Source organism: Thalassophryne amazonica, chromosome 23, assembly GCF_902500255.1.
Source record: "Thalassophryne amazonica chromosome 23, fThaAma1.1, whole genome shotgun sequence".
NCBI lineage: Eukaryota > Metazoa > Chordata > Actinopteri > Batrachoidiformes > Batrachoididae > Thalassophryne > Thalassophryne amazonica.
Genome location: NC_047125.1, coordinates 31399560 through 31414303, shown reverse-complemented (window position 1 = coordinate 31414303; position 14744 = coordinate 31399560). Strand labels below are relative to the sequence as shown.

Genomic DNA, 14744 nt, shown 5'->3' with positions numbered 1-14744 from the left:
ACAAAATGCAGCTGACATTCCGGAAAATACGGTATGTAAGGAAAAGCCTGACCTTATTTAAAAGTGTAGCATTTCTAGCCAACAGAGGGAAAAATAAAAGGAATTAAATTGTCAACACAGAGCAGATCAATAGGGACGGACACTTTTTTTTCTGTCCAATTTTTTTATTAGCTCCTTGCAAACAAACCATTACAGAGGTTGTTATGTGTGTAGTGACATACGCGGGCCATAAGGTGGACTGCACATGGATGTTTGTTTTCAACGAGAGATTCTTTGACTTTGGTGTCTTTTTTTTTTTTTTTTTTTTGACAGAGACTCAGTCTTTACAGTGTTATCAACAGCAAATGGAGTATTTTGAATAGGACCACTGCATGCTGTTAAAATGTTCCCCCCACCCCATCTGTCATTTACAGACTGATGTCTATGTGATCCATCCAATGAATGAGTGAATGTTTTCATTCTTCCTGCTGTCGTATCCGTGTCCCCTCCCATGCTTTTTTTATACTGTCACGTAGACATTTGTTCATGTTCATCTTTTCAACATTTTGTTGCTTGTATATGATGAAAAACGTTCCAAGTGTTATCTTTTTTTTAAAAATTACATTAATATAAAAAAATTATTCTGAAAGTGTTTGCTTGGGAAAACATGGGAATAAAGACATTTTGAAAGAAAATACAATTTATTTATTCTTTTCATGTGCTTCTTTGTATTATTGTCCTGTATTTCTTGGCAGATGCCAGCAGGCTGTGATTTTATTACCAGTACAAATGATTCTGATGATGTACATAATTTTGGGGAGCGAGACTTGATCAACAGAAAATTGTCATATTTTGTTAATTTCTTAGAGGACTTTATTTACATTTCTGTTGTATCACACAATAAAAAAACAATATACAATTCAGTGATCAAAAAAATTTTTAAACTGTTAACTGATCTGTCATTTTATGCCAAATTTGAGTCATTCTAGGCTTTATTATTACTATATAGCAATATTTTTTTTATTTAGTACATAAAATATAACAGATTTGATGTGAGTTTGACAACATGGTTCATGCTTGACTGAATTTCTTCATAATAAAAACTCAAGAAAATTATTGTCATAGCAGATGGGAGACCTATTTTTTATCACTTTGGGAGGCTATTATCCTGAGGACCCCAGTCCACTATCCCTGGCAAAGAATATCCACAAAAAAATTTTGTAGAAAAAAATTAATGAAATTGACATTTTATTTGTCAATGTGTTAGAAGTTTGCTGTATTTTTATTTATTTAGAAATTGTATTTTCATCCTAAATTATAAAAAGTGTTGTGGGAGGGGGGTGGATCACCTGACACATGCTTACGTGATGAGGTCACGAACTTCGTACGTTAATTCCGGAAGTTGCCGGTGCCATATTGCGATTCTGGAAGAAATACAATCCGGGCGAAGTTCACCAACTAAAAAGTGGAATTAAAACTAAAAACTTAACTAAATTTCCGGGTGATCATGGAGGTAAGAAGAGCTGGTATTGGAAAGTTTAGCCGTATTAATACGAAAAAGTGATCTTTGGGGGAGAATGATTTGATGTCACAAACACAATAATGACCCACTTAGTTTATTAAATTAACCTGATTTTATTTTTATTTATTTTAACCTGTACAAACATCTAATCCGCCAACGCTGTATTTAAGTCTTTACAAATGCGATTTCTGTAAATAAACCAAACAGCTTTAAGACTATTGCTGTTTGACCATTAAATACCTCAATATAAGTAGATTTTTTTTTAAAGAAAAATATCATAAATAATTACGTTTAAAAATATTTTTTAAAACACTGGAGCGAATCACTGTGAAATAACAGGATAAATAATGGCTTTATAAGAAAACCATTAATAAATGTAGCTGTTAAAATAGAAATGAAGCTTTTTTTGACGGCACTGTGTCGGATCTTGGCTCGTATGTGATGTCAAAAGTTTGACAATTTTGATTAAATCTAAAACAACTTGTTTTGACTGCTGCCATGAATTCCTGCCTGAGAAACACTGACACCGCGTTTCCTGTCTTCGCTTTCAAAATAAAACCGCACCAGATCAAAATGTTTCACCTATTAACTGGCCACCCATTTCACAAATGAAACTGTGACCCTAAACGTAACCGTTACTCCATAATTAAGCTATTACATTTATTTAGTTTCATACCCAAGAATGCTAACTAGTGATCAAAGATGATGACTTGTATTGCTTCAGTAGGAGGTCTTTTCTGAGCATCCTTGTGTGATTTTGCTCGACGATGTCAAACGGTGACTTTTGGAGACTCTGAGGTGGCGTACCACATGCATTGTGAGAGAATGCCACTTACGAGGTTTTGGCCATGTGGTGGTGCGTTTCTTTGGGCATGGTCCAGCACCCTGGAGCTTCAGTGTTGAGGACACCAGTAGCTGGAGAAGGTCCAAAGACACGCCAATCTTCTTCAAGCTGTGACAGGTAGATGGTACTTTTGAAAGGTGGAGATGAACTGGTTGTGCCATCCAGGACCTGAGGGAGTTTGTGTATGTGGTGATACTGTCAGATTGGACCTGTCCTGTTGTCCTCAAAATCTCCCTTTTTTTTTTTTTTTTTTTTTTTTTTTTTGATGAAGGTAAACTGCAGAGCCCTGGTCTGAGGTCTGGACCACAGATTTTGTGTGTTGGCTGTCAGACACCGCAGTTTCACGTGAGACAACAGCTTGCACTTCGAAGTCTGACTTCTCGTGTCAGAATCAGGTTCTGTAAAAAACTGATGTAAGCTGCTTTGCAACCTTGCAAGTTGTTTTTCCTTCACGGCTTTGGAGTTAGCATTATGATTTACTTACACTTCAGGACCATGGATTTGACACTTACAGGACTTTTGCACAGTAGCATAATTACAGTATGGTCGAGCTCCAATTCTGGAATATTTATGATTGGAAAAACTGCGTGGACTGTACTTAACTTAAATCCTTTTATTTTTGAAACGTTTTAGGACGGGTTCTGTGCCGTTAACTTGACGAAGCGGCCTCTCATCCGTGACTCGGGTTCCATTGAGCAGCCTGGCCCAGGCCAACACGAAGAATAGCGGCTAGTTGTTTGTCTTCGTCCGCAGGCACATTTGAAAGATGATTGCTGTTATTATGTTCTCGATGAGCCCGACGTGTTACCCGTAACTGAAGCGTGGTGTCTGCGGTCTTTGTCTGAATGCTGCGTTTGCGGACCGATAGGCGGCGCCGCAGCTTTCGGCTAAAGCTAAACCCGCGCTAGGAGCCACGTTAACCTGTTTGCTAGCGGGCACACGGGTTATTTTTGGCACGGTTGCTGACTGGCATATGCGACAGAACCTGGGCTAAAGCTGTGTGTGAACTCCGTCCCTCTCACATGAGGTCCAGCTGAGACGATGGACCTGAATTTTTATTCGGATCTGACAGACGGAAGCGGGCACCACGACGGCGATGCAGAGTTCTTGGACCCGCAGTCCTTCAATGGATTTGACACCGACAACAAGGTGACTGGATCCGCTGTGGTCAGGACCCGGGATTTGTGATGGGTTCCGTTTGTCTGATCTTGACCCATATGTTTTGTGGTGTTTGATGATTGTCAGTCGTCTCTCACCATAGGCGTAGCCAGGGGGTGGGATTTGGATGGAACCCCTCCCCAAGATCCTTTAATGACTAGTACATTTACAAATCTGTATTTCAGTGTCCTGTCATTACTCAGAATACAGATATGACAATGCAGACTTTCTCTTGACTTGGTTTTGTTCTCGTGTGTCCGAGCTGAAATGCTCTATCCCAGCAAGACCTTTTAATAAAGTCTAGGACTTAGCTTAGACATATATGCACATCATTTAAGAGAGGATAACTCAACTCTTCTAGACTTATATGACCTCAGTGAACAACTTGGGATATGTGCCAAAATCTCTATCCAGGACGAACAACCCGAAATGACCACAACCCTTTTTGTCCCCGAGTGTTGCTTAAATGCAGCTGTATCTACTAGACTTCAGCAGCTACAGATTTTCCAAGGTATTCAGTATGTTCAGAATGACAAGTACATGTTTAGAAAAGTCATAGAAGCGTGTAAAATTTCAAATTTTGATATTCTAAGAGAAAACCCCTAGAAAACATGAGGTCAAACGACCTACATGGAGTCTGGAATCGCCACATCAGAATCAAATTTATTGCCAAGTAAGTTCTCACATACAAGGAATTTGATCATGGTGTCATTGGAGCATAAACAACAATTTAAAAAAGGAAAAAAATACTTCTGTAAGAAGTGAAGGAGGTCAAGTAGACAAATCGGCAAGACTGTGTTCACTGCCAAATAAATATAACATAGTGGAATGGGGCTGTGCAAAGGCATGCAGATGTACAGAACGTTTCGGTGCCGGGGATGATCAATCTGTACTTTGGGGGGGAGGGGGGGAGGCAGGGGTAAATGGGGGTCTCTGGCATTATTTATGTCTAGCTCAGGATGGAAAGCAGCTGTTTTTGTGTCTTGAGGTTTTAATCCTGATGGACCTCAGCCATCTGCCTGAGGGGAGGGTGACAAAAAGTTGGCATTTTGGATGAGAGGGATCAGCCACTATCTTCCCTGCTCACCTCAGGGCCCTGGAGGTATGCAGGTCCTGTAGGGATGGCAGACTGCAGTCAAACGCCTTCTCTGCTGTGTGGATGAAATGCTGCAGTCTGCTCCTGTCCTTAGCAGTGGCAGCAGAATACCAGACGGAGATGATGGACTCGATGGCAGTGTAGAAGTTCATCATCATTGTTTTTGGCAGGTTGAACTTCCTCAGCTGCTGCAGAAAGTCCATCCTCTCTTGTGCTCTCTTGATGAGAGAGCTGACGTTCAGCTCTCATTTGAGGTCCTGGGTGATGGTCATCCACAGGTAATGGAAGGACTCCACAATGGGGACTGGGGAGTCACACAGGGCCCGTGCAGTCGGCGTCAACTTCTTTGAGGGACAAGTGGCATTCAGCCACACAAGATTGCGCAGTAACAGGTCTGTGATGCCCTTAGATGTCTGGTGCTGCACGCTTGCCACATTGATTGGATCAGCATGTGCCTACCCTTCGCGGAGAGGCACAGGTAACCCAGTGAACTCCACTCGTGATGGGGATTGGGTAATGCAGTTATTTCCCATGAATGAAGAAGTAATCGCAGGTCATAAGCTCGCGTTAAGTCCTTGCCCTTTGTACACGTCGCCTGTCGCTACTACCAATTGAATGGTTTAGTGAGATCTTCACTAAAGTTACATATTTACTCATTTAAACGTTCTGGGTAGTTGGCTGTTGGGAAATTTCCCTAATAATAATTTTAAGTCATTTAAGATCTCTAGATACTGTTGTCTGCTAAAGAAACAAGTTTTGTTTTCTATTTTTCACTTTATATCAATATTCCATTGATAACAGTATGACTGAAAACAAAATTTCATTATATTTGGCAAATGTTTGTTTTCTTTCTTTGTACGGTAATAAGTTGACCCACTTATTTTAGCCATTTCTCTTAAAATATCAAAATAGAAAATTTACACTTTTTTGTGACCCTCCCAAACACGTGCCGGTCATTCTGAACATATTGAATACTTTGGAAAATCTATAGCTGCTGCAGATTAGAAAATACATCTGAATTTGAAGTAACACTTGGGATGAAAAAGGGAGCGGTCATTCTCAGGTTGCTGGTCCCAGATAGAGATTTTGGCACATATCCCAAATTGTTCATTGGGGTCATATTCAGCTAGAAGCGTTGAGTTATCTTCTCCTAAATGATGTGCACACATGTCTCAGCTTTGTCCTTGTAGACTCATATGAGAGTTGAAAATGTGGATGATTTTTTTGCATGTGATTTGTAGTGCTGTGCCACATTGCCTTATGGGTAATGACAGCACTTGATGATCCAGTGGTTTGAAACTCTAAATGACGATTACTGTTGGAATTAGTAGACAGTTTGGACAGACTCTCCAAGGACCAACTGAACGTATTCCTGATGCTAAATCTAACCCCAGATCCAATATAATTAAGGCTGTTGGTATTGATACTGTATGCAACGTGAATTGCTATTGGTAGAGCACCCATTTTTATTTAAACGATCCAACGTTACGGTTCACATGCAACCCTCATATCGACCGATGTGAGCCTTTCACCAGCGTATCAGTATCTGCATTATTTTTGCTGATATGAAAGCATTTATTTTACAGAATAAACAATGCAGAAAAAAAATTATTAAAAGGTTCTGTATATGTCGGCAGATATATTTTGTTATCATAATTTTAATATCTGTATTCGGTACTTTAACGTTTCCCTTTATCCCCCTGGTGGCCCCCCTGCACTTCCCAGAATGCACCGCGCCACCAGCAGAGTTCCGGCGTCTCGCAACGCATGTAAAGAGTAGCTATCGAGGATGTGGGTGGCGTTGATCGAGCGAGTTCACGGGTGGTTATGATGATGACACATCTTCCCAAGTTGAAGGGTTATCCAGAGGAGGTGTTGCACCTGTGACGGACTTCTGCTGTGCCACGATGTTGTCTTATTGTCCATACTTCTCGAGGTTTGCTGACCTTGTGCCTGGAACTGGAACACTGCTGAAACAGACCTCTTGCGTGAGTCACAAACCGTGAGACGGCACAAGATTCACAGCGTTGAAACAGCGAATTGGACCCTAAAAATCTGTATCAGTCAGCTGGACAGTGTTGTATAGTAACGAAGTAAAAATACTTCACTACTGTACTTAAGTACGTTTTGGGAGACTTTGTACTTTACTTGAGTTTTTTAAATTCAGCTTACTTTCACTTTTACTTCACTACATTTCCAACCTTAATGGCATACTTTTACTCCAATACATTTTCTATGCGCCATGCCGTTACTCGTTACCAAAAAAAAAAAAAAAACACACACACGAAAAAAGTCGTGTTTTCACCCAGAGATACCACTGATTACTAGTGACTGCAACGAAGTCAGGGCCGATTTGTCATGAGGTATGTCCGGTAGGCTTTTTTGCAGTTGCGCACTTGCGCACTTGTTTGTCAGGAAAATGCTAATTTCTCTACATTGATTACAGAACAGCAGCGGGTCTGTAATCAACTTTTCTGCAGCGCAGCTTTGCTTTGAACCTTGAACCAATCGAAGCAGGGATTCGCAGATCAAAGCAGTGCTTCGATCTATGATTCGTGGATTCATTGTCGCTTTATCCTAATTTTTCCTCGCTAAAACCCTGAAGAGCATATGTCTGTGAGTAATATTTTTATGTTAAACCGATGTGTTATGATCTTCTGAAACAGTTGATAGATGTATTTTATAACTTAAAAACGGGACCGATGCTAACACGTTATCATGTCTATGGCGTTTTCAATGTTAAAGTTAGCATTAAGCTGTTTGCATCAGGACGTTGGTGTTGATTTGTTTTCTGTATAATTAATAGCTTAGCGTTCGTTGTGGTAAGAGTCAAACTGTAATTTTTTTAATTTATTTTTATTCATATATTAATAATAGCAACAACAATAATAGTCTACATAATAGACAATAATAGTCAATAATAATAGACTAATAATGTTACAATACAGTTTTTAGAGAAAGAGACAAAAAGAACCTGATGAAAACAAAACAGAAAAGATAAAACCATGTAACAGTGAAAATAACTATAAATGACTGTTTCCTGTGAACACCTAGTGAGTAGCCTACTCTCGTTTAGGTTTTGAAACCTTGTTTCTGAAGTGTTTTGTGTGATGTGCACAATTTTCAGTACTTTGACTAATACTACCAGTCATTTACAAGACTAGATAAACTTTGTAATATAAAAAAATCCGTCCGTTTTTGATTATTAACATTTACTTGTACTTTACTTTCAGTACTTGAGTACATTTAGTTGTACATTACTTGTCACACTTAAGTACAATAAATACTAGATACTTTAAGACTTTTACTTGAGTAGCATTTCAATCAGTGACTTGAACGTCTACCAAAGTCATTTTTTTAATGGGTATCTGTACTTTTACTTAAGTGTGATTTTCCGGTACTTTATACAACACTGCGGCTGGATTGTCAAGTGACTTTTTTCTTTTCTTTGCGTAAAGTGTCACTTCATAAAGTGTCACTGTTGAAATGTTTGACAAAGTAAGTGAAACATTATTGTGGCCACTCGCTGCTCAGACTGAATCCTTGCGGAGCTTCACGTTTTTGAAACGTGTGGTTTGCTTTGTAAAGTTGAAAAAAAAAACTTTCAGATCTGCATCTGGTTTAAAAAAAAAAAAACAACAAAAAGAAGACATTCATCGGTGGGTGGAACAGTAACTGAGTTTTTCTCTCCGGATCTTTCAGTTCCCGGGAAGCAACGATAACTACCTGACCATTTCTGGATCCAGTCATCCTTTTCTCTCGTCTTCAGAGGTATAACTTTTCCTCTCCTCTTCACCTGACATGAGTAGTCCGTTGATTGGTAAAAATAACCATTTGTCAAGAAAAATTCCAAGATTTTCTGTGAAATAATCAACCGACTTTTATTTCGAAAATGATCACCTGTTGTGCTGCTTCCGTCTCTTTGGTCTTCCAGACATTCACCCCCGAGCCTCGGCGATGAGGAGTTTGAGATTCCGCCCATCCGCTGGACCCGGACTCGGCGCTCACCGTGTCCGATGTGGTGTCTCACTTCGGGGAGCTGTCGGACGCCGTCCTCAGGACGCGTGGTGGGTGCCCGGTAACGCCGTGGTCAAGGGCACGACCCGTCCTTTGCCTCCCACTTCGTCACCCCCTCCTCTCAGGGGCTGGAGCACCTGAGTTGGGAGTCATCACACAGTCAGCAGGGGGCGTTTTGCTGGGGTCGTCGCTGGGGATGGTGAGGAGGACTGTACATTGAATTTGAGAAGTACCACATCCTTGTTATTACCGCTGTTGTTTATCTTTGGCAGGATCTTGGCCATCCCATTGGTTCCCAGTTCAGCAGCTCGTCCCCAGTGACCATTGACGTCCCGCTGACTGACATGAGCCAAGCTTTACTCGGGACTAACCAGCTGACCACTATTGACCAGTCAGAGCTCAACGCACAGTTAGGGCTGGGCCTAGTGGGCGGGAACTTACTGCAGCGCCCTCAGTCACCTGATCATCCTCTGTCACCCACAACGTCACCCACCAGCTCGCTCCAGGACGATGACATGGACGACTTCAGGAGGGTGAGTCTCTTAAAGTGGCAGTGATGTCTTTGCCTGGACTCTTTTTATGATGATTTGTTGCCATGACAATAGCTGGAGGAATAATAGTGTGACAGCGTTAGCTTAGCTCTTCTTCAAGTGAAGCGAAGTTCGATTGTGTTCTCACCGCGTGAAGAGTTTGTGTGTAAGCAGACCTGTATGTGTGTTGCCAGGTCTGCTTACTTCAAGCCATTCTGGATTTTGCTTTGTTGTGTAAATGTTGGAGGTCAGCATTGGTTTTGTTGTAACAGCCACTGTTGCCTTTTTTGCTCTGCAAATCTGGCAACACTGGTGATGGCTGAAAGAAATCTGACACCAGGCCAGTGGTGGCACACTTCTGATAATCCGATAACAGATAATTATCGAAGATAATGTTTTCTTTATCGGATTATCTTTTTAGATAACTTTAAAAACCATTATTGGACCAATTATCTTCCGATTAATCATTGTCCGATAACTTTTAAACCGATAAACAAAATAAAGCTGTACAGCGACAAGCATTTTTAAAATTAGTTTAGCACTCACCTGTTAAAGTTCTGTAACAGACGCACAGCTATAACCTTTGCAAACAGAAGAGAGCCGCTTGTATAAAAAGCATCTCAATCCTCTGCAGACAAATGAGAAACAGAACCTCAGAATTAGTGCATTATTCAACATTAAAAGATATGTTATATTTTAACTTTGTACAAATGACATAATTGACATTAATGGAGTTATTCTATCGGTATTAATGTTATTTATAATCAAAACCATAAGTCAGCATGACTTTATTTTTCAAGACCTGCGCCTGACCGGAGTGTCTCTGTGCTGGGAGCTCTGTAGTAAACAAGAGCTTCCAGCAGGGGCCAAATGTTGAAAGAAAAGTGTGGTCTCATTGTTGGGGTCTGTTGTTGTTTTTAATATTATTATAAGCTATTAAATTTGTTCAACTATTAGTTGTAGATGTGTCAGAGGTAATATTGAAATTTATCTGTTATCGGTTATCTGTAACTTCCGATACATTTCTGGGCGGGTTATTGTTTTATCTTTATCAAAGATAACTTTTCAGTTATCTGATTATCTGTTATCGAAGTAAATTTTTTGGTTATCTGTGCCCACCACTGCACCAGGCGTATCTTTAAAAAATAAAATTCAAAATGCTTTCATCTTAAAGTTTTAGTGGATGAAGAAACTGCTCACATTTCTCAGCAGTCAGCATTCTGCACTCCCATTCTGGGAGTGGGCGGGGCTACAGAATTACTTCCTGATTGCCTTAATTAACAAATATATTTCTGTCTGACATAACAATGCCAATCTGCGCATGCTAACACTTGTCGGACCAGTTCTTTATTTTAACTCTCTGATGTGTTTGTCTCCTGTCAGAGTGTCCTCGTGGAGTCGCCGGTGTCTCTGGCCGTCTCAGCCGGAGTCATCTCCCTCGATCCGTCTTTGTCCGAGTCCCTGCTCTCCGCTCCCGCCTCCAGCATCTCTCCAGCTGCCGGGCGGAAAGGAGGAGCGGGAGGCGGGAAGAGGGGGAAGGTGAAAGGGAAGAAAGATCCTAACGAGCCTCAGAAGCCCGTGTCGGCCTACGCCTTGTTCTTCAGGGACACTCAGGCTGCCATTAAGGGCCAGAATCCCAACGCCACCTTTGGGGAGGTTTCTAAGATCGTGGCGTCCATGTGGGACAGTCTGGGGGAGGAGCAGAAGCAGGTACAAGAAAATGAATGCAGGTTAAAGCTCTGTGTTCTCATGAATCAGCTGCTCGTTAAAGGAGCTTCACTTTTTCTCAGGTGTACAAGAGGAAAAACGAAGTGGCAAAGAGAGATTACCTGAAAGCGCTGGCGGAGTACAGAGAGAACCGCGCCTCTCAGGTCAGTCACATTTAAAAAAAAAAAAAAAAAATCTTTAAGTACTGCTGACTAATGAGCCAAACATGTAACGACTGAATACTTAACGTCTGACATGCCATTAAATATGTTAGAACTAAAACAATGACACAGTTTATCAAAAGTAAAACAGTCCTTGAATATTTTTTTAATTTCCTGGTTTCTGATTTTACATTTTAAATGATATATTAGTTTGACTCTACAAATGGTGAACTCTAATCTTTATTCAATCACGATATATGACACGATGTTGTGCTTTAATAATATTTTACTTGCATATTTTTTTTTATTTTTTTCTGTCCTCATCAGGCTCCGATTGAAGTCATGGACACGTCCCCGTCACCTCCGCCACCAGCTCCGCCCCCTACTGTGGCCACACTGGCTCCTCGACCACCAGGTCCCACATTACAACCCCGAGGAGAACACGATCACCACATCTGCACCTCCAACATCATCCTGGACCTGACCCACAGGTCACCACGCGCTCTCGCACAGGCGCCATCAAGCCCCAAGTGTCGCACGCCGCCCAGAACCCCCCCACACTACCACCAAGATCACCAACAAACAGACACAGCTGCCATCTGGTGGCGTAATGGTTACAGTGGCGGTCACTTCCTCCTCCCGACAGCCGCCACCGTTGCAGCAGATGCAGAGCACCCCGCCTCCGCCCAGACTACAGCAGATGGTCCACGCACAGGCCCCGCCTCCACTGCAGGCGAAACCACGAGGTGGCGGTGCAGCCGCTGCTACAGCCCCGCCTCCACTCAGATCAAGTAGTGCCGCTGTCGCGGCAGTCAGATTCAGGCGCGCCCATTATAGTGTCATCGACAGATGAAACGCCCATGTTGACGGCGACATCGATGGCTGTGGACATGGGACACGCGGTGGCGGGAGGGGAAGTAACAGACATGGAAGAAGGGGTGAGCTCAGCGAAACGCTCTACATCATAAAGTTTATATTAAACATCAGCACCTCGGGGTGATCGCTTAAATGTCTCTCTGCATCTCTCAGATGCAGGTGGAGGTGAACGTCATCCCCAGGCCGAGTGTGACGCCCGCTGCCATGGAGAACATCTGTGTGCGGGCCGGCTGCACCAATCCCGCGGTGGAGAGCCAAGACTGGGACAAGGAGTACTGTAGCAACGAGTGTGTCGCCACGCACTGCAGGTGACAAACAACTCCTTCTTTGCACGCTGCTTTTCCTCTGTCTCTTGTAGCTAATGTGTCCAAGCAGGAAAGGGGGTCCCAGCTATGCTTGACAGCACTGTCAACAATGACATCAAAGCACCCTCTACTGGACACACAACAAAAAGACACAATTTCCAACAGCCAAAGTGTTTTTTTTTCCTGCAGTGTTTATTCTGTAAAATAAAAGTTTTTAATTCGCCAAAAATAATACAGATACTGACACATTGGCTTGATATTATCAACTAACCGATACATCGGTCAGGTTCTGGTATTGATCACTGACACAGCAGACACGTGTGTGAGTGTCAGCTTACCTGTCCAACAGATGTCCAGTAAATTGAGATGCGTCCATACTTTATCCTGATTTCTTTCCACCTGGACCTCTGATCATCTGCCGTCTTCATTATCGATATTTAGTCTGTGTTCGTTTGGCTGGTGTGTGTGACTTAGTCTTTCCACAATGTTACAATTTTATTCTTAGATTCTGGTGAAATATATGTTAAACTAAATGTGACTTATAATTCAGTATCACTCATCTTGTCGCTGTGTTTGAACCCAGTTGGGTCAAAATCCTGAATTATTTTTCATACAATTGTAATTTGCGTTGGAGGAGAAGAACCTGAGTTAAGCAATTCAGGATTATGGATCCTGTGTGTGAACACTCTGGAACAAAATTCCAGTGGTGTTAAAGAAAATATTTTTCGTGACTTCATTGGTATAAAAAATCCAAAGGGACTGGAGCTTTAACTGAGGTGATGGTGTCGGATCCCTGAGATGGTAAATATAAAGTCTGGGTAATGGTCCTTTTAGTTCTTTAGGTGCCGACACGATTCCTGAAATAACAGAGTCCTGCTAAATTTTATTTTCCTCTGTTTTCTACAGGGATGTGTTCATGGCCTGGTGCGCCATCCGGGGGCAGAACTCTGCCACTGTCACATAGACAAAAAAGGGATGGCTCAGACGGAGGAGTGCTGCACCGAGCAGACAGGACGGACACAAATAAAATGCAAACAGACAGTTAATGAGTGAACTTCATGTTGTCATGGAGAGGTGAACTGTGGCAGAGAATCATGGGAAGGTTTTCATAAGTCTGTGATTGAACAGCTCGCTCGCTGTCCTGCGCGAAGCAGCGGTATCCAGGCTGTGGGACGCTGGTGATGGCAGCAGCTCACCGCAGGTATAACGAAGAACAAACGGAACCCACGGCTCAGCGGCTCCCGACCTTCTACAAATCATTTCTTGTGAGTTTAAAATAATGGACATTTTAATGACGAAGAAACGCAAAGTGGAGAATCAGGATTTCTGGGAGTCTGTGCGGCTCATTTCACAAACAGTTTTCCTCGTCGAGGTAATCTGCTGTGGGTTGAGCTCTACAACCAGTGTTCTTTTTTTTTTTTTCTTTTTCTTTTTTTTTTACCCTAAAACAACCGCACAATAATTTTGAGACGCGTCTGTTTGTTCCCCTGCTGCTCCTCAGACGTTTGGATGATTTCTGTCGGACTTGATGTGTGAATGACAGTTGAGCCCGGAACTGACCTTACAGGGTTTGTTTTGGTAAGGTCAAAGATCAAAAATGCCTCCAAGCATGGCACATATCTCAAACTGTGCATGGCATCAAATTCGTCAAAGGTCATGTCTGTCTGTCTGTCTGTCTGTCTGTCTGTGTCCCTCTCAGGCTTTTTTGCTGATTTCTACTAAATGTGGTCCATCAGTGGAGGTCGACCCCAAAATTACCTTGAAAGATTTAATTTAGGCAAAGGTCAAGGATTTCTTTTTTATTTTTTTTATTTTTTTTTATTCCTGATTTAAACTAAATGTGGGTCACACTTACATGGTGTCCACATCCGCCGTGGGAAGATGAATCAGAGGTCAAATGTCAGATTTCTGTCTTCATCTACTGATGCTACACCCACACACTGGGATTCCGGCGCCGTTTACTCGTGCAGCTTTATCAAAGGTGACGTGTGTGAATAAATCCCACGCCCACGTGGAGCAGCTGTGACACTACAGGAGGAGAAAACCCGAAGTTGGAACCTGTGACACCAGGAACAGGCTTTAAGATGTAAAAATGAAATGGCTGCTTCCTGAAACATTTCCCACTCAGATGAAATAACTGGATCATCCTGGAAATGTTCCATGTGAAATAAAATATTTTATGTTTAATATACGTTTGTTGGCACAAGACCTTTTTTTTATGATTTAATAAAAATGTTTATAGACAGCACTTATAACAAAATAACTTCTGAGCCGGTCTGTGGTGCATCCTGTTAGACAGCCTCTCTGATGTTCTGGGTTCAAATCTCACCCAAACTGGGTCAAAGGCTGTTTGGACTTTTAATTGTTATAGGTTTGATTCTCAGGCATCCAGCTGCCCTTTGCAGTTCAACAGTCAAAGCTCAAATTTGACAAAAAGCATTTAAAGGAATCTAGGTGGCATAGAAGGTTGGGGCACTGGCCTGGTTTTGCTGTTATGGGTTTAAATCCCAGGAGTACAACTTGTATTAAAAGCAAACAAAGTATAATAT

The 14744-nt window shown here is 41.9% G+C and overlaps 1 protein-coding gene across 1 annotated transcript; it reads left to right on the top strand.

Annotated features, from left to right (window-relative positions):
• The first annotated feature begins 3016 nt into the window (after positions 1-3016).
• Positions 3017-14386, top strand: tox4b (TOX high mobility group box family member 4 b). The gene is given in 16 exon segments (XM_034164708.1): positions 3017-3494; positions 8302-8435; positions 8534-8580; positions 8583-8648; positions 8651-8695; positions 8698-8754; positions 8757-8815; positions 8889-9149; positions 10530-10856; positions 10937-11017; positions 11342-11497; positions 11500-11578; positions 11581-11800; positions 11802-11952; positions 12044-12198; positions 13102-14386. Coding segments are annotated over 16 exon segments (2004 nt in total). The 5' UTR covers positions 3017-3386; the 3' UTR covers positions 13160-14386.
• The last annotated feature ends 358 nt before the right edge of the window (positions 14387-14744 follow it).